Source organism: Cherax quadricarinatus, chromosome 40, assembly GCF_038502225.1.
Source record: "Cherax quadricarinatus isolate ZL_2023a chromosome 40, ASM3850222v1, whole genome shotgun sequence".
Lineage (NCBI taxonomy): Eukaryota > Metazoa > Arthropoda > Malacostraca > Decapoda > Parastacidae > Cherax > Cherax quadricarinatus.
In genome coordinates, this window is record NC_091331.1 from 18,064,075 (window position 1) to 18,082,946 (window position 18,872).

The 18,872-nt window shown below is 40.4% G+C and overlaps 1 protein-coding gene across 1 annotated transcript in view; it reads right to left on the reverse strand.

Moving 5' to 3' along the window:
• The window catches only part of LOC128687417 (dnaJ homolog subfamily A member 1-like), a gene marked incomplete at its 5' end in the record, with an annotated part of 31,597 nt that extends 13,596 nt beyond the window's left edge, over positions 1-18,001 (reverse strand). The window contains 2 exon segments of the mRNA XM_053774884.2: positions 11,722-11,887; positions 17,823-18,001. Coding sequence (XP_053630859.2) covers positions 11,722-11,887; positions 17,823-18,001 — 345 coding nt within the window.
• Between the last annotated feature and the right edge of the window lie 871 nt (positions 18,002-18,872).

The window sequence follows — 18,872 nt, forward strand, 5'->3', positions numbered from 1 at the left end:
CAAATTTTATCTTTAGGAAATAATACTAGGAACATAAAAAAAGATATTCTGACCTTTAACCGTATCCAATGTACTAGTACAAAGGTGACACTTAAGTGTTGGACATGCTAGTAAACAATTTTTCATGCCTTCAAATACAATACCTGCCAATGTTTTTGGCCTCAGCACAACTGTTTGGGTCTCCTACCTCTTCATGCCTTAGAAAAAACCTAAGATCAAATAGGTCTACAGAGTACATCATGGGGCAACACTGCATAAGAAGCATAAGCAACCAATGAAACCAAGCCCTGTTGTTCCACCACCAGCTGCCACACCTGAGTGTAGAACTAGCAGTATGATCCCTTATTCATTCCAAATTTATTCCAATTTTATGATACTAACAGTGGAATTCATCCTAAATAACAATGAAGATTCGATCTACAACGGACCATTTTTTTTTTTTTCAACAAGTCAGCCATCTCCCACCGAGGCAGGGTGACCCAAAAAGGAAATACTTTCATCATACAACACTTTCACCTTACTCATACATAATCACTGTTTTTGCAGAGGTGCCCAGATACAACAGTTTAGAAGTATATATAAAGATGTATAACATATCCCTCCAAACTGCCAATACCCCAAACTGCCCTTTTAAAGTACAAGCAATATACTTCCCATTTCCAGTACTCAAGTCTGGCTATATAAAAATAACAGGTTGCCCTGAATCCCTTCACTAAATATTACCCTGCTCACACTCCAACAGCTTGTCAGGTTCCAAAAACCATTCGTCTCACACACACTTGCTGGAAGTCTAAGCCCCTCACCCACAAAACCTCCTTTACTTCCTCCCTCCAACCTTTTTGAGGAAGACCCTTACCCCGCCTTCCTTCCCCTATAGATTTATACGCTCTCCATGTCATTCTACTTTGATCCATTCTCTCTAAATGACCGAACCACCTCAACAACCCCTCTTCAGCCCTGACTACTACTTTTATTAACTCCACACCTTCTAATTTCTACACTCCGAATTCTCTGAATAATATTTACATCACACATTGCCCTTAGACTGGACATCTCTACTGCCTCCAACCGCCTCCTCGCTGCAGCATTTACAACCCAAGCTTCACACCCATATAAGAGAGTTGGTACCACTATACATTCCTTTCTTTGCCTCCATAGATAATGTTTTTTGTCTCTATATATATACCTTAATGCACCATTCGCCTTTTTCCTTCATCAATTCTATGGTTAACCTCATCCTTCATAAATCCATCCACTGACACGTCAACTCCCAAATATCTGAAAACATTCACTTCTTCCATACTCCCTCTCTCCAATGTGATATCCAATTTTTCTTCATCAAAATCATTTGATACCTTCATGACCTCACTCTTATCTATGTTCACTTTCAACTTTCTACCATTACACACTCCCAAACTCGTCCACTAACCTTGGCAACTTTCCTTTAGAATCGCCCATAAGCACAGTATCATCAGCAAAAAGAAACTGTCAACTCCCATTTTGTATTTGATTCTCCATAATTTAATCCCACCCCTCTTCCCAACACCCTAGCATTTATTTCTTTTATAACCCATCTATAAATATATTAAACAACCATGGTGATATTACACATCCCTGTCTAAGACCTACTTTTACTGGGAAGTAATCTCCCTTTCTTCTACACACCCTAACCTGAGGAGCCTCACTATCCTCATAAAAACTCTTTACAGCATTTAGTAACTTACTACCTATTCCATATACAGTGGACACTCACCTAACGAACGCATCGCATAACGTTAAATCCGCCTAGCGATACATTTTAACGCAAAAATTTTGCCTCGGCTAGCGCTAAAAAACTTGCTCAATGTGATTCGTTCGACACGCGTCCACGTGCAGCCTGAGCTCGCCTCACTTGTTCCGTGGGTGCCAGTGTTTACAAGCCAGCCACCACGATCGCATCCAAGCATACAATCGGAACATTTCATATTATCACAGCCTTTTTAGTGATTGCACCTGCACAGTAAGTCACCATGGACCCCAAGAAAGCTTCTAGTGCTAACCCTACAGCAAAAAGAGTGAGAATTACTATGGATATGAAGAAAGAGATCATTGCTAAGTGGAGTGCGTGTCTCCGAGCTGGCCAGGTTGTACATAAAACCCCAATCAACCATCGCTACTATTGTGGCCAAGAAAACGGCAATCAAGGAAGCTGTTCTTGCCAAATGTGCAACTTTGTTTTCGAAACAGAGATCGCAAGTGATAGAAGATGTTGAGAGACTTATTGGTGTGGATAAACGAAAAACAGATAGAGGAGATAGCATCTCTCAAGTGATCATATGTGAAAAGGCTAGGAAGTTGCATGAGGATTTAATTAGAAAAATACCTTGCAACTAGTGATGATGTGAGTGAATTTAAGGCCAGTGGCATAGTGGCATACACAGTGTGATAAGGCATGGTGAGGCTGCCAGTTCGGACCACAAAGCGGCTGAAAAATATGTGCAGGAATTCAAGGAGTACATAGACAGCAAAGGACTGAAACGTGAACAAGTGTTTAATTGTGACGAAACAGGCCAATTTTGGAAGAAAACGCCAAGCAGGACCTACATTACTCAGGAGGAAAAGGCACTCCCAGGACATAAGCCTATGAAAGACATGCTTACTCTGAGGTGTGCCAATGCTAGTGGTGATTGCAAAATGAAGCCTTTATTGGTGTATCACTCAAACTCCCAGTGTGTTCAGGAACTACAATGTCCTCAAGGCTAATTTGTGTGTGCTGTGGAGGGCAAACAGTAAGGCATGGGTCACTAGGGACTTTTTCTATGACTGGTTACACCATGCATTTGCCCCCACTGTGAAAAATTACCTAATTGAAAAGAAATTAGACCTTAAGTGCCTCCTGGTATTAGACAATGCTCCTGGTCATCCTTCAGACGTAGCAGAGCGACTTTCTGCGGAAATGAGCTTCATTAAGGTCAAGTTTTTGCCTCCTAATACCACTCCTCTCCTGCAGCCCATGGAACAGCAGGTCATTTCCAACTTCAAGAAACTGTACACAAAAGCTATGTTTGAAAGGTACTTTGTAGTGACATCAGAAACTCAATTGACTAAGAGAGTTTTGGAGAGATCACTTTAGCATCCTCAATTGTGTAAACATTATAGGTAAGGCTTGGGAGGAAGTGACTAAGAGGACCTTGAACTCTGCTTGGAAGAAACTGTGGCCAGAATGTGGAGACAAAAGGGATTTTGAAGGGTTTGAGGCTAACCCTGGGAATCCTATGCCAGTTGAGGAATCCATTGTGGCATTGGGGAAGTCCTTGGGGTTGGAGGTTAGTGGGGAGGATGTGGAAGAGTTGGTGGAGGAGGACAATGAAGAACTAACCACTGATGAGCTGCTAGATCATCTTCAACAGCAAGAGGCCACACCTGAGGAAACTGCTCTGGAGGAGGGGATAGAGAAATTGAGGAAGTTGCCTACTTCAAAGATTAAGGAAATGTGTGCAATGTGGCTTAAAGTGCAAACCTTTTTTGATGAAAATCACCCTCACACAGCAATTGCAAGCTGTGCTGGTGACTATTACTCTGACAATGTTGTGAAACACTTTAGGAATGGCATAAAGAAACAGGAGGTACAGGTCTCTATGGACAGATATGTTGTGCGACAGAGGTCCAGTGACTCAAGCTGGTCCTATTGGCATTAAAAGAAGAAGGGAAGTAACCCCGGAAAAGGACTTGACACCTCAAGTCCTAATGGAAGGGGATTCCCCTTCTAAACATTAACACCAACACTCTCCCCTCCTCCCATCCCATCAATCACCAGATCTTCAATAAAGATAAGTGTCATGTAACTGTGCATGTCCTCTTCAATTTGTGTGTATTAAAATTAATATTTCATGTGGTAAAAAAATTTTTTTGTTCATACTTTGGGGTGTCAGGAACGGATTAATTTGATTTCCATTATTTCTTATGGGGAAAATTAATTCGCCTAACGATAATTTCGCCTAATGTTGAGCTCTCAGGAACGGATTAATTGCGTTAGGCGAGGGTCCACTGTACTTGCAACATCTGCAAAATTGCTCCCCTATCCACTATCATATGCCTATAAATGCAATGAAAACTTCCCTTCCTTTATCTAAATATTGTTCACATATATGCCTCCTTGCTCATCAGAAATCCTACTCTCTATCTTACCTCTAATTCTTTCAATCGTAACCCTACCGTACACTTTCCCTGGTGTACTCCGTAAACTTATTCCCCCATAATTTTTACAATCTCTTATTCCCCTTCCCTTTATATAAAGGAACTATACAAGCTCTCTGCCAATTCCTAGGTACCTTCCCCTCTTTCATACATTTATTAAACAAAAATACCAACCACTCCAACACTATCCCCCCATGCTTTGAACATTTCTGTCATGATCCCATCAGTTCCAGCTGCTTTACCCCCTTTCATTCTACGTAATGCCTCACGCACCTACCCCACAATCACATCCTGCTCTTCTTCACTCCTAAAAGATGTTTTACCTCCCTGACCAGTGCATGAAATTACTGCCTCCCTTACTTAGACATTTAAAAGTTCCTCAAAATATTCCCCCCCCATCTACCCAATATCTCCAGCTCCCCATCTACTAACTCCCGTACTCTGTTTTTAACTGACAAATCCATTCATTCCCTATGCTTTCTTAACTTGTTTATCTCACTCCAAAATTTCTTGACAGTGCCTCTCCCACTATCATCTGCTCTCCTTTTGCACTCTCTCACCACTCTTTTCACATTTCTTTTACTCTCCATATATTCTGCTCTTCTTAAAACACTTCTGCTTTGTAAAAACCACTCCTAAGCTACCTTTTTCTCTTTTATCACACCCTTTACTTCAGCATTCCACCAATCACTCCTCTTTCCTCCTGCACCCACCCTCCTATAGCCACAAACTTCTGCCCCACATTCTAATACTGCATTTTTAAAATCATTCCAACGCTCTTCAACCCTACCACTACTCATACTTGCACTAGCCCACCTTTCTGGCAATAGTTGCTTATATGTAAATGATGATGTAAAGAGAGTAGTAAGGGAGAAAAAGTTAGCATATGAGAAGTTTTTACAAAGTAGAAGTGATGCAAGGAGGGAAGAGTATATGGAGAAAAAGAGAGAGGTTAAGAGAGTGGTGAAGCAATGTAAAAAGAGAGCAAATGAGAGAGTGGGTGAGATATTTTTAACAAAATTTGTTGATAACAAGAAAAAGTTTTGGAGTGAGATTAACAAGTTAAGGAAGCCTAGAGAACAAATGGATTTGTCAGTTAAAAATAAGAGAGGAGAGTTATTAAATGGAGAGTTAGAGGTATTGGGAAGATGGAGGGAATATTTGAGGAATTGTTAAATGTTGATGAAGATAGGGAAGCTGTGATTTCGTGTATAGGGCAAGGAGGAATAACTTCTTGTAGGAGTGAGGAAGAGCCAGTTGTGAGTGCGGAAGTTCGTGAGGCAGTAGGTAAAATGAAAGGGGGTAAGGCAGCCGGGATTGATGGGATAAAGATAGAAATGTTAAAGGCAGGTGGGGATATAGTTTTGGAGTGGTTGGTGCAATTATTTAATAAATGTATGAAAGAGGGTAAGGTACCTAGGGATTGGCAGAAAGCATGCATAGTTCCTTTGTATAAAGGCAAAGGGGACAAAAGAGAGTGCAAAAATTATAGGGGGATAAGTCTGTTGAGTATACCTGGTAAAGTGTATGGTAGAGTTATTATTGAAAGAATTAAGAGTAAGACGGAGAATAGGATAGCAGATGAACAAGGAGGCTTTAGGAAAGGTAGGGGGTGTGTGGACCAGGTGTTTCCAGTGAAACATATAAGTGAACAGTATTTAGATAAGGCTAAAGAGGTCTTTGTGGCATTTATGGATTTGGAAAAGGTGTATGACAGGGTGGATAGGGGGGGCAATGTGGCAGATGTTGCAGGTGTATGGTGTAGGAGGTAGGTTACTGAAAGCAGTGAAGAGTTTTTACGAGGAGAGTGAGGCTCAAGTTAGAGTATGTAGGAAAGAGGGAAATTATTTCCCAGTAAAAGTAGGCCTTAGACAAGGATGTGTGATGTCACCGTGGTTGTTTAATATATTTATAGATGGGGTTGTAGAGAAGTAAATGCGAGGGTCTTGGCAAGAGGCGTGGAGTTAAAAGATAAAGAATCACACAAAGTGGGAGTTGTCACAGTTGCTCTTTGCTGATGACACTGTGCTCTTGGGAGATTCTGAAGAGAAGTTGCAGAGATTGGTGGATGAATTTGGTAGGGTGTGCAAAAGAAGAAAATTAAAAGTGAATACAGGAAAGAGTAAGGTTATGAGGATAACAAAAAGATTAGGTGATGAAAGATTGGATATCAGATTGGAGGGAGAGAGTATGGAGGAGGTGAATGTATTCAGATATTTGGAAGTGGACGTGTCAGCGGATGGGTCTATGAAAGATGAGGTGAATCATAGAATGATGAGGGAAAAAGGGTGAGTGGTGCACTTAGGAGTCTGTGGAGACAAAGAACTTTGTTCTTGGAGGCAAAGAGGGGAATGTATGAGAGTATAGTTTTACCGACGCTCTTATATGGGTGTGAAGCATGGGTGATGAATGTTGCAGCAAGGAGAAGGCTGGAGGCAGTGGAGATGTCATGTCTGAGGGCAATGTGTGGTGTGAATATAATGCAGAGAATTCATAGTTTGGAAGTTAGGAGGAGGTGCGGGATTACCAAAACTGTTGTCCAGAGGGCTGAGGAAGGGTTGTTGAGGTGGTTCGGACATGTAGAGAGAATGGAGCGAAACAGAGTGACTTCAAGAGTGTATCAGTCTGTCGTGGAAGGAAGGCGGGGTAGGGGTCAGCCTAGGAAAGGTTGGAGGGAGGGGGTAAAGGAGGTTTTGTGTGCGAGGGGCTTGGACTTCCAGCAGGCACGCGTGAGCGTGTTTGATAGGAGTGAATGGAGACAAATGGTTTTTAATACTTGACGTGCTGTTGGAGTGTGAGCAAAGTAACATTTATGAAGGGGTTCAGGGAAACCGGCAGGCCGGACTTGAGTCCTGGAGATGGGAAGTACAGTGCCTGCACTCTGAAGGAGGGGTGTTAATGTTGCAGTTTAAAAACTGTAGAGTAACGCTCCCTTCTGGCAAGACAGTGATGGAGTGAATGATGGTGAAAGTTTTTCTCTTTTGGGCCACCCTGCCTTGGTGGGAATCGGCCAGTTTATCTGGATCTGGAGAGAGTTCCGGGGGTCAACGCCCCCGCGGCCCGGTCTGTGACCAGGCCTCCTTAGGTCAGTGTCCCAGGATGCGACCCACACCAGTCGACTAATACCCAGGTACCCATTTTACTGATGGGGAACATAGACAACAGGTGGAAAGAAACACGTCCAATGTTTCTACTCTGGCTGGGAATCGAACCCAGGCCCTCACCGTGTGAAGCGAGAGCGTTAACCACCAGGCCACCAGTGTGATAATAAAAAATAATAAAAATGTAGATATGCACATGTGTCTAATTTATCATTTGCTTACATCTCACTCTAACCTCTTCCTCCCTTACTTCATACACTTTCACCTCTATCTTATTTCTTGTTGCCATTTTCCTTTTGGCCAATCTACCTCTTACTCTAACTGTAGCTACAACTAAATAATGATCCAATATATCAGTTGCCCCTCTATAAGTATGTACATCCTGAAGCCTACCCATGAACCTTTTAGCCACCAATACATAATCTAACAAACTACTTTCATTACGTGCTATATCATACCTTGTATACTTATCCTCTTTTTCATAAAATATGTATTACTTATTACCAAACCTCTTTCTACACATAGCTCAATTAAAGACTCCCCATTTTAATTTACCCCTAGCACCCAAAATTTACCTACTACTCCCTCCACATTTTTACCCACTTTAACATTGAAATCCACAACCACAAGTACTCTCACACTTGGTTCAAAACTCCCCATGCACTCATGCAAAATTTCCCAAAATCTCTCTCTACACTTTTCTTTTCTCCAGGTGTATAAATGCTTACTATAACCCACTTTTCACATCCAACCCTTATTTTACTCCACAGAATCCTTGAATTTATACATTGATATTCCCTCTTTTCCTGCCATAACTTATCCTTCAACATTATTGCTACTCCTTTAGCTCTATTTAAAACCCTGACCTAATCCCATTTATTTCTCCCCAGTGAAACTCTCCCACCCCCTTCAGCTTTTTCACTTAAAGCCAGGACATCCAGCTTCTCATTCATAACATTCACAATCGTCTCTTTCTTATCATTCGCACAACATCCACGCACATTCAAACATCCCACTTTGACGGTTTTCTTCTCTTTCTTTTTAGTAGGCTATACAGGAAAAGGGGTTACTAGCCCACTGTTCCTGGCATAAAAGGACACAAAAGGACAAGCAATAAGAACAAGAACTATTAAGATAAAATCAAAGAAAACTCAGATGAGTATGTATACTTCAATGTGTACATGTATGTGCAGTGACCTAAGTTTAAGTAGAAGTAGCAAGATGTACCTAAAATCTTGCACATTTACGAGACAGAAAAAAAGACACCAGCAATCCTACCATCACGTAAAAGAATTACAGGCTTTTGTTTTTACACTAACTTCGCAGGACAGTAGTACCTCCCTGGGTGGTTGCTGTCTACCAACCTACTACAATTACGTTATGTTTATATAATCCAGAATATTCCCTCAAACTTTTTTTTTTTTTTTCAACATTCTAGCCGTCCCTTGCATGTAGGTTGAGTATTATTCTGATATAACAGACACTGACAACTACCCTTTCCCTATTAGCGCATAATATCAAGGGTTTATTTTATTTCCACGATTTGACGAGTATTACACCTTGAATATTTTAATACAGTGGTACCTTGACGATTTTAATTCGTTCCTTGACCGAGCTTGTAACTCAATTTGCTTGTATATCAAATCAATATTCCTCACTGAAATTCATTTAAATGCCATTAATCAGTTCCAGCCCCCAAAAAACCACCCCAATTTTTCTGTTATGTTTTTTTAAATAAGAAAAAGGCATTTATAAATAAGAAATGACTTTTTGCCAGGTCCCAGCAATGTTTTAGAAATGCTGGATTACACAGTGGTCCCTCGCTTTTCGTAGTTCTCGGCAATCGTAAATTTCGCCAATCATAGGGGTATTTTCGTATAAACATGGACTCGCTTTTCATAGGTTGACTCGCGAATAGTAGTTCGTCCTGGACGCGTACGCACGGTGTGAGCCGGGGTGGCCTCCCTACCCAGCCAGTCTGGCATTGTTTACCAGTGAGTGAAGGTCCCCTCAAGTGCTCCTACGAAATATTTCATAATATTCCACTCATTCTAGTGCTTGTAATTACTAAATAAGCTACCATGGCTCCAAAGAAAGCTCCTAGTGCCAAGCCTGTGGTAAAGGTGAGAAACATGTACAGTGACAAAGTCTTGGGCCATTTTCGGGAAGTGTTAAAGAGATGCCAGAAACAGAGCTCTCTCTCCACAGTTACTTTGCGAGACAGGACTAGAGTGACTCTCAAGGTGGTCCTAGTGGCATAAAGAAACAGAGAAGAGAAGCAACCCCAGAGAAGCAATTGGTACCTGAGGTGTTGCTGGAAGGGGATTCCCCTTCCAAACTGTAAACAATCCAATCTCTCTCCTCCTCCAGTCTCCCATATACTAAGAAGAATCTCCAATAAAGGTAAGTGTTATGCTGTTAATGTTTCATTCATCATTTCCCATTGTATTGTTTATGTACTATATGTATATTTCATGTAAAAATTTTTTTTGTTTTAATACTTCTGGGTGTCAGGAACGGATTAATTGTATTTACATTATTTCTTATGGGGAAAATTGATTCGCAAATCATAAATTTCGTTTATAGTAACGGCTCCAGGAACGGATTAATTACGAAAAACGAGGGACCACTGTATATGAAACTCCTTGAAGCACGGTGTAAGAAGAGCGTCACTCCATTGTTGACAGTGCAGCAGTGGAGTAACATTTGATGATTGTGCACTGCCATGGCTTTATTTTTCACTGTTACACAAACGCGTTTTTTTTTTTTTAACAAGTCAGCCGTCTCCCACCGAGGCAGGGTGACCCAAGAAAGAAAGAAAATCCCCAAAAAGAAAATACTTTCATCATTCAACACTTTCACCTCACTCACACATAATCACTGTTTTTGCAGAGGTGCTCAGAATACAACAGCTTAAAAGCATATACGTATAAAGATACACAACATATCCCTCCAAACTGCCAATATCCCGAACCCTTCCTTTAGAGTGCAGGCATTGTACTTCCCATTTCCAGGACTCAAGTCCAGCTATATAAAAATAACCGGTTTCCCTGAATCCCTTCACTAAATATTACCCTGCTCACACTCCAACAGCTCATCAGGTCCCAAATACCATTCGTCTCCATTCACTCCTAACATGCTCACGCACGCTTGCTGGAAGTCCAAGCCCCTCGCCCACAAAACCTCCTTTACCCCCTCCCTACAACCTTTTCAAGGACGACCCCTTCCCTGCCTTCCTTCCCCTACAGATTTATAAGCTCTCCATGTCATTCTACTTTGATCCATTCTCTCTAAATGACCAAACCACCTCGACAACCGCTCTTCAGCCCTCTGACTACTACTTTTATTAACTCTACACCTTCTAATTTCCACATTCTGAATTTTCTGCATAATATTTAAACCACACATTGCCCTTAGACAGGACGTCTCCACTGCCTCCAACCATCTCCTTGCTGCAGCATTTACAACCCAAGCTTCACACCCATATAAGAGTGTTGGTACTACTCTACTTTCATACATTCCCTTCCTTGCCTCCATAGATAACATTTTTGTCTCCACATATACCTCAACGCACCCCTCACCTTTTTTCCTTCATCAATTCTATGATTAACCTCATCCTTCATAAATCCATCCGCCGACACGTCAACTCCCAAATATCTGAAACATTCACTTCTTCCATACTCCTACTCTCCAATTTGATATCCAATTTTTTTTTTTTATCTAAATCATTTGATACCCTCATCACCTTACTCTTATCTATGTTCACTTTCAACTTTCTACCTTTACACACACTCCCAAACTCGTCTGTATCTGCCTATATGTTTCTGTCTATTTGTCTGTATCTGTGTCTAGCTCTGTTTATCTCCGTCTCTGCTTGTCTGCGTTTTCTGTTTGCCTGTGTTTCTGTCTTCCTGTCTCTCTACTTGTCTCTCTGTCTCAGTCACTCATGAACCAACAGGTATTACACACGATGCAGAGTCATCACGTCTGATTCCTGACCCAGTGAAAATGTGTTTCTTGCGAGTCATGCTTATTATGCCTTATATCAACAAGCATAGTATAGCACTTTGGATTTTTGGGCTATCCTAGGTAATTTACACTATGTATAACTATTTATTTGTACCTGTGAGATAGAGACACAGGTAGACAGATAGATACACAGACAGACAGAAGGAGACAGAGACAGCCAAACCTAACGTATCTCCTACCATAAAACCCTAAGTGTAATCTTTTCATCATCTGTCTTGTTTCAATATCACTAAACTGGTTAAAGAATTAAAAATAGCAAGAAACTTAAGAGATTTATCAAATATGACTATACATGTGAAACAAAGTAAACTATTTAAATATAATGTTTATATAACCCATCTTACAGTGAAACTACCATGTAAGATGATGTTCTAAAACACATTCAGAGCATTATATGCATTAATCATTAACAAACCTGCATGCCTGTTCCTCTACAACTTGGACACTTCTCTGGGGGTTTCTTGCCACCCTGACCTTCACATTTGCTGCAGATTACATGTTTCTGTAGTGCAAGCTTTCTCACAGCACCATTATACAACTCCTCTAGGGTCACATTCATCTGATGGATTACATCTTTCACCCTGTTTACAAAAAATAAGGTGAAATAAGAAAAATTATAAATTTATACATAAAAATCAAATAGGGCTGACATAGATTAAGCAAAATAAACAGTGAAATGTAATTTTGAGCAAGCAATGCATTTCTTACTATCCCTATCACAACAAGCCAAGAATATATTCACTGATGAAAAAAGGCACAATACTGTGACTGGAACAATACACAAATAACTTGCACATAGAAGAGAGGAGCTTTACGACGACATTTTGGTCCGACTTGGACGATTTACGAAGTCACACTAACAAAAAGAAGAGGAGGAGGGAGTATACAGAGGCCAGCAGACATTGACAGGAACAAGAGAGGTGGTGGTGGTGGAAGCAGCAGCGGCGGCGGCAGCGGCAGCAGTAGTAAAATAAAAAAAAAAAAAAATAGGAACACTGCAAGGGAGCTAGGGGCTCACAGAGGATAGGAGCAAGAACACAGAAGGGGGGAGGAGGAATAATACTAAAGGATAAATACTCAAGGCAGAAGAAAGAAAACCCAAAGGAGAAAGAGGAAAGAGGAAGGAGGAAGGGGGAAGAGGGAGAAGGGAAAGAAAGAATCTGGTTAAGTCACAGGTGTTCTGAAGTTTGGAAAATTTTACAATGTAATGGGAAAGGGAGGCATATACAGAGACAAAGCCAGGACTAAGATTTATACAAGGAAAGTTGTGTATAGAGGAAGATTCAACCAAACGGCAACTGTGAAAATTATAAGTACGACACAGTTTTAGCAGAAGACCAGTCAATAGGACGACCGTGATCTCTGACGTGACGGAAAAGAGCACTGTTGTTGTCGGCAAGCCTAACACTACTTTTGTGCTCCCTAAGTCTGTCAGAAAGAGATCGGCCAGTTTCTCCAAAGTACTGAAGAGGACAGGAGGAACAAGAAACAGTAGACACCTGGAGCATCTATTAAGAGAGGTATGAACTAGATTAATGTGAAGTGTTAGTCTGGCGAAAAGTAAGTTTGATGCCTAAGGAACAGAAAGAGTTGTTGAGATCAGAAATACCGGAAATGTAGGGAAGGCAGAGGACAGGAGAGTTACCAGGAGTAGAGAGTCTGGGAGAGAAGAAAGCCCATTTAGTACATGAGAAGGTGGAGTCAAAATTACCTTCAGCCACCAGTATTTCGACTTCCCTACTATTTGCTCAGTTGGCTTCCCACTTTCTACTGAGAAAGTCAATTTCCTTTTTATTATTCTCAGGTCATGTCTGGCTAACCTGACTAGTCAAAACTAGACACACGGAGGTAGCACAGTTTGTGGTTTGTAAAACCATACACCAAAATCTATTCATATTTTAAAATGTTTCATACTGTGCTCAGTGGGAACAAAGCACTAGTACCAAGAAAGGAAACTTGTGTCATTTAAATGACTGGTTTCAAATAACAAAATGCTTGAAAAACTCTCTGGCTTCTACTTCCTGAAGTTAAGATAATCCAAGGCTTACATTTCCGATAGAGGGAAAAAAAATTATAACAGCATACACATCTGCTGCAAATACTACACACTAAGCACCTTTACCTAATCCCAAGCAAACTCACAATACACTGGTATTCATGCCAAGATCCACCCAAATCAGGATTAATAGATTAATTAGTCTAAATTGTGTAAAGTTCATGGATAATTCTGAAACTAATTTAGTATATGTAAACTAGTGGCTCGATGATGAGAGGCACCAAACCTATTATCTGGTAATGAAAAGTTCAATAAGCAACTTTGAAACAAATCCACTCGAACTTTTTAATATATTTTTTTCAACATATCGGCTGTCTGCCACCGAGGTAGGGTGACTCAAAAAAGAAACACTTTCACCATCATTCACACAATCACCGTCTTTGCAGAGGTGCCCAGATACGACAGTTTAGACATCACTCCAAACAGCCACTATCTCAAACCCCTCCTTTAAAGTGCAGGCATTGTACTTCCCACCTCCAGGATTCACATTCAGCTAACTAGTTTCCCTGAATCCCTTTACAAAATATTACCCTGCTTACACTCCAACAGCTTGTCAGGCCCCAACAATCATTAGTCTCCATTCACTCCTAGGCAACACACTCATACATGCCTGCTGTATGTCCAAGCCACTTGCACACAAAACCTTTTACCACCTCCCTCCATCCTTCCCTAGGATGATCCCTACCTCTCCTTCCCTCCACTACAAATTTATACACCCTCCAAGTCATCCTAATTTGCTCCATCCTCTCTAAATGACCAAACCACCTTAACAACACCTCTGCAGCCCTCTGAATAATATTTTTAGTAACTCCACACTTCCTCTTAATTTCCACACCGAATTCTCTGCATATTTACACCACACACAGCCCTTAGATGCATGTCCACTGCCTCCATCCTCCTCCTTGCTGCAGAATTTACAACCCATGCTTCATACTTATTTAAGTGTTGGTACTGCTATACTCTCATATATTCCTTTCTTTGTCTTCAGATACCTCAATGCACCACCCACCCTTTTTCCTTCATCAATTCTATGGTTTTTTTTAGTCCTTCATAAACCCATCTGATGACAATTCTATCCCCAAATTTTTTATATTATTTTTATTATTTTATTATCACACTGGCCGATTCCCACCAAGGCAGGGTGGCCCGAAAAAGAAAAACTTTCACCATCATTCACTCCATCACTGTCTTGCCAGAAGGGTGCTTTACACTACAGTTTTTAAACTGCAACATTAACACCCCTCCTTCAGAGTGCAGGCACTGTACTTCCCATCTCCAGGACTCAAGTCCGGCCTGCCGGTTTCCCTGAATCCCTTCATAAATGTTACTTTGCTCACACTCCAACAGCACGTCAAGTATTAAAAACCATTTGTCTCCATTCACTCCTATCAAACACGCTCACGCATGCCTGCTGGAAGTCCAAGCCCCTCGCACACAAAACCTCCTTTACCCCCTCCCTCCAACCCTTCCTAGGCCGACCCCTACCCCGCCTTCCTTCCACTACAGACTGATACACTCTTGAAGTCATTCTGTTTCGCTCCATTCTCTCTACATGTCCGAACCACCTCAACAACCCTTCCTCAGCCCTCTGGACAACAGTTTTGGTAATCCCGCACCTCCTCCTAACTTCCAAACTACGAATTCTCTGCATTATATTCACACCACACATTGCCCTCAGACATGACATCTCCACTGCCTCCAGCCTTCTCCTCGCTGCAACATTCATCACCCACGCTTCACACCCATATAAGAGCGTTGGTAAAACTATACTCTCATACATTCCCCTCTTTGCCTCCAAGGACAAAGTTCTTTGTCTCCACAGACTCCTAAGTGCACCACTCACTCTTTTTCCCTCATCAATTCTATGATTCACCTCATCTTTCATAGACCCATCCGCTGACACGTCCACTCCCAAATATCTGAATACGTTCACCTCCTCCATACTCTCTCCCTCCAATCTGATATTCAATCTTTCATCACCTAATCTTTTTGTTATCCTCATAACCTTACTCTTTCCTGTATTCACCTTTAATTTTCTTCTTTTGCACACCCTACCAAATTCATCCACCAATCTCTGCAACTTCTCTTCATATCTGAACATATTCACTGCTTCCATACTCCCTCTCCCTCCAATGATATTCATTTTTTCTTTAACTTGTTTGATACCCTCATCACTTTACTCTTAGCTCTCTTCACTTTCAACTTTCTTTACACACCCTCCCAAACTCGTCCGCTAACCTTTGCAACTTCTCTTTAGAATCTCCCAAAAGCACAGTATCATCAGCAAAAATTAACTGTCAATTCCCATTTTGTATTTGATTCCCCATAATTTAATCCCATCCCTCTCCCCAACACCCTACTATTTACACTAACAAGACACACTGTGTGTAAAGCACCCTTCTGGCAAGACAGTGATGGAATGAATGATGGCGAAAGTTTTTCTTTTTCGGGCCACCTTGCCTTGGTGGGAATCGGCCAGTGTGTTAATAATAATAATAATAATAATAATAATAATAATAATAAAAAGACACAATGTGATTTTAATGTGTACCTGCATGCCAGCACACTAAGTTTGCTTAGGTACAAGCACATACAAGGACAATTATTGAAATATACAGTGGAACCCCGGTTTTCATCCTTAATCCATTCCAGAAGGTTGGTCGAAATCCGAAGTGATATTTCCAATAAGAAAAAATGTAAATCCAATTAATCTATTCCAGATACCCAAAAATATTAACAAAAAATACATTTTATAGAGAATAACTACAGTTTTACATACAGAAAACAATGAGAAATATAAAGCACTAATTTTAATGGATAAATGAACATTTAAATCACTTACCTTTATTGAAGACTCTTGCTGACACATTCTTTATGAGATCCGCATGCAACTGCCTTGCCTTTTCGCAAATTACCACCTCCACAACACTATCTCCCGCTAACTGTTTCTCATTGATCCACACCAACAACTTCTCAACATCTTCGATTGTTTGCCATCACTACCACCTTTTACCACCATCACTACCAGTGTGAATCGCCACCACCATCACTACTGTTGGGTGGGTGTTCAAGGAGATGTCGGATGAAAAGGAATACACACTTCGATGGTTTGGTAACATATAATAAGAGTCTTGAGGGGAAGCCCAGGAGCCTTGCCTTGTCCAGTCTAGCCTAGCGGGAACAGAGATGCCTCTGGCTAGTAGCTCACATGTGATGGGCTAGCCACGGAGCCTATACAGTTAGTCAGGGAGCCTATGTATAACATAGTTGGGAATATCTACATATACTACACAAGTATCAGTGACACTACCACCCTCTACCACCATCACTACCACTACCACCATCTCTACCACCAATGTTTCAGATGACCGCACTGAGTATTGCTCACTGAACAAGTGACAGAGGCAGACCGAGTCACATACGTGTGAGCGGTTGCATCCTGGGTGGGCGGACTCGTCTGATACAGACAATTTCCAAGCGGAGGTACGGAACCTAGGGTAAAATTTCACCCAAAAAAGTGGTCGAAATCCGAACTGTACGATATCGGCACTGGACGAAATCCGGGGTTCCACTGTGTACATAAAATACACAATAACTTTAAAACACAACCGATAGATTCGGAGCTCACGAAGGACGTAAACAAACAGTGGTATACAAACATCATAATAGCAAATCAGGGACCCGTATAAACAAATCTTTGGTTGTAATTTGATATGTCCATATTAGCAAATCATCATAAAGCAGGGCCCTCCTGTAGATACTTTAAACTACATTTTATATTTTAAAATTAATTTGCAAGTTTTTATAAAAGAATGTAATTTTCATTATACTGAACCTAGCCTGAAATATTTTGTGCAATGTTATTCACATCTGTATACACAGCATCTGATATGAAAAGCCAATAGAGTGCATTAAAATGGCTGCTACACAAGATCTTGATATTCCTAAATTTAAACAAAGACAAGTTACGAGCTTGGGTAAGGTCTTTTATTTTACCGAACTATTCAGAATCTTAAGCCCTACAACAGAGTGTTAAGTTATAAAGTCACAAAAACCTTAAGCTAATTCATACTAATATAGCCTGGCCAACCTTTCATAATTTTCATTTTCCCTAACATGTTCTTTGAAAGGCTTCTCCAAATAATATGGATATATATGTATATCATTTTTAACTTTCTTGTCCTATTGGATAAGTGAATCATTATTTTTAGTGATAAATATATTCTTGCCCTACTGCTAAATACATACAGTACAGTACTTTGATCTACATGTCAGCATTAGTACTGTTCGTGCCTATCATAAGGGATTATACTAGACTAGACTTAACGAAATTATTTCACACCAGTTATTTACCTGCAAAACAAACTGACCAGTTTCATCACAAATTTCTGAATATAAATTACATCCCAACATTAAACAATGTGAATTCATAATAAAAAAAAAAGTCAGGCAGTATTTACTTCTTTTCACGGCTTCGTCTCATGCCTCCTCCAAAAAACATGTCAAAGATGTCCATTGGCGACGTGAAGGTCCCGCCTCCTGAACCACCTTCCTTAAGTGCCTGCTCACCTCCCTGATCATAAATTTTTCTCTTCTCATCATTGCTCAACACCTCATATGCTTGAGAGATTAGCTTGAACTGTTTGTGTACACACAAAAAAAAAAAAAACAGTATTACTAATAATTTTATTATAACAAACATGTGAGCAAGCAAATAAAGTGATGAACGGAGCAAATGCAAGTTATAAAAAACTAATTAAGGAAACAGTGAATGAAAGATATACAAAAGTATTTATAAGATAAAAGGAAGGAGTTACAAAAACGGTCTTAAAAAAAAAAAATCTAAAAATGCTAAGCATATTTCAAAACAGATTATCTACAAAAGACAAGCAACATTAGTAATGACAAATTCACACTATATTATACAGTAGGGCCTCACTTATTTGGCAGGTTAGGTTCCAGGCTACTGCCGGAAAGCAGAACTCCATTTTTTTTCCATTTATAAATGCATATAAATACGTACCAGATAACAAGTTTACACTAACATATATTAAGTTAGCAATAAAATTAGGCATTAAAAAGTAAAATACACACACAGTGTACTCATTATTTACCTCAAAATATTTGTAGTCTTAATGTAGGGCAAAAGGTGAGAAGTATTTACTCTAAGAAGTCGGGTGCGGTAGCCCTCCTGGACACCCCACCCACACATACTATACTACGATGCTTAAAGCTCCCTAGAGCAATAGAATGCCTATACAGTACATGCATTACTTACCTTAAAATATTTGTAGTCTTAATGGTCTTAATGTAGGGTAAGAGGTGAAAAGTATTTATTTGTAGAAAGTCGTGTGGGAGGTATGGCATCCTTCCTGACCACTTATACCTACTACGACATTAATCTCCCTAGAGCGATAAAATGCATATACGTATAGTACACTCATTAATTACCTTAAAATATTTGTAGTCTTAATATAGGGTGAGAGGTGAGTTTTATTTGCATGAAGTCA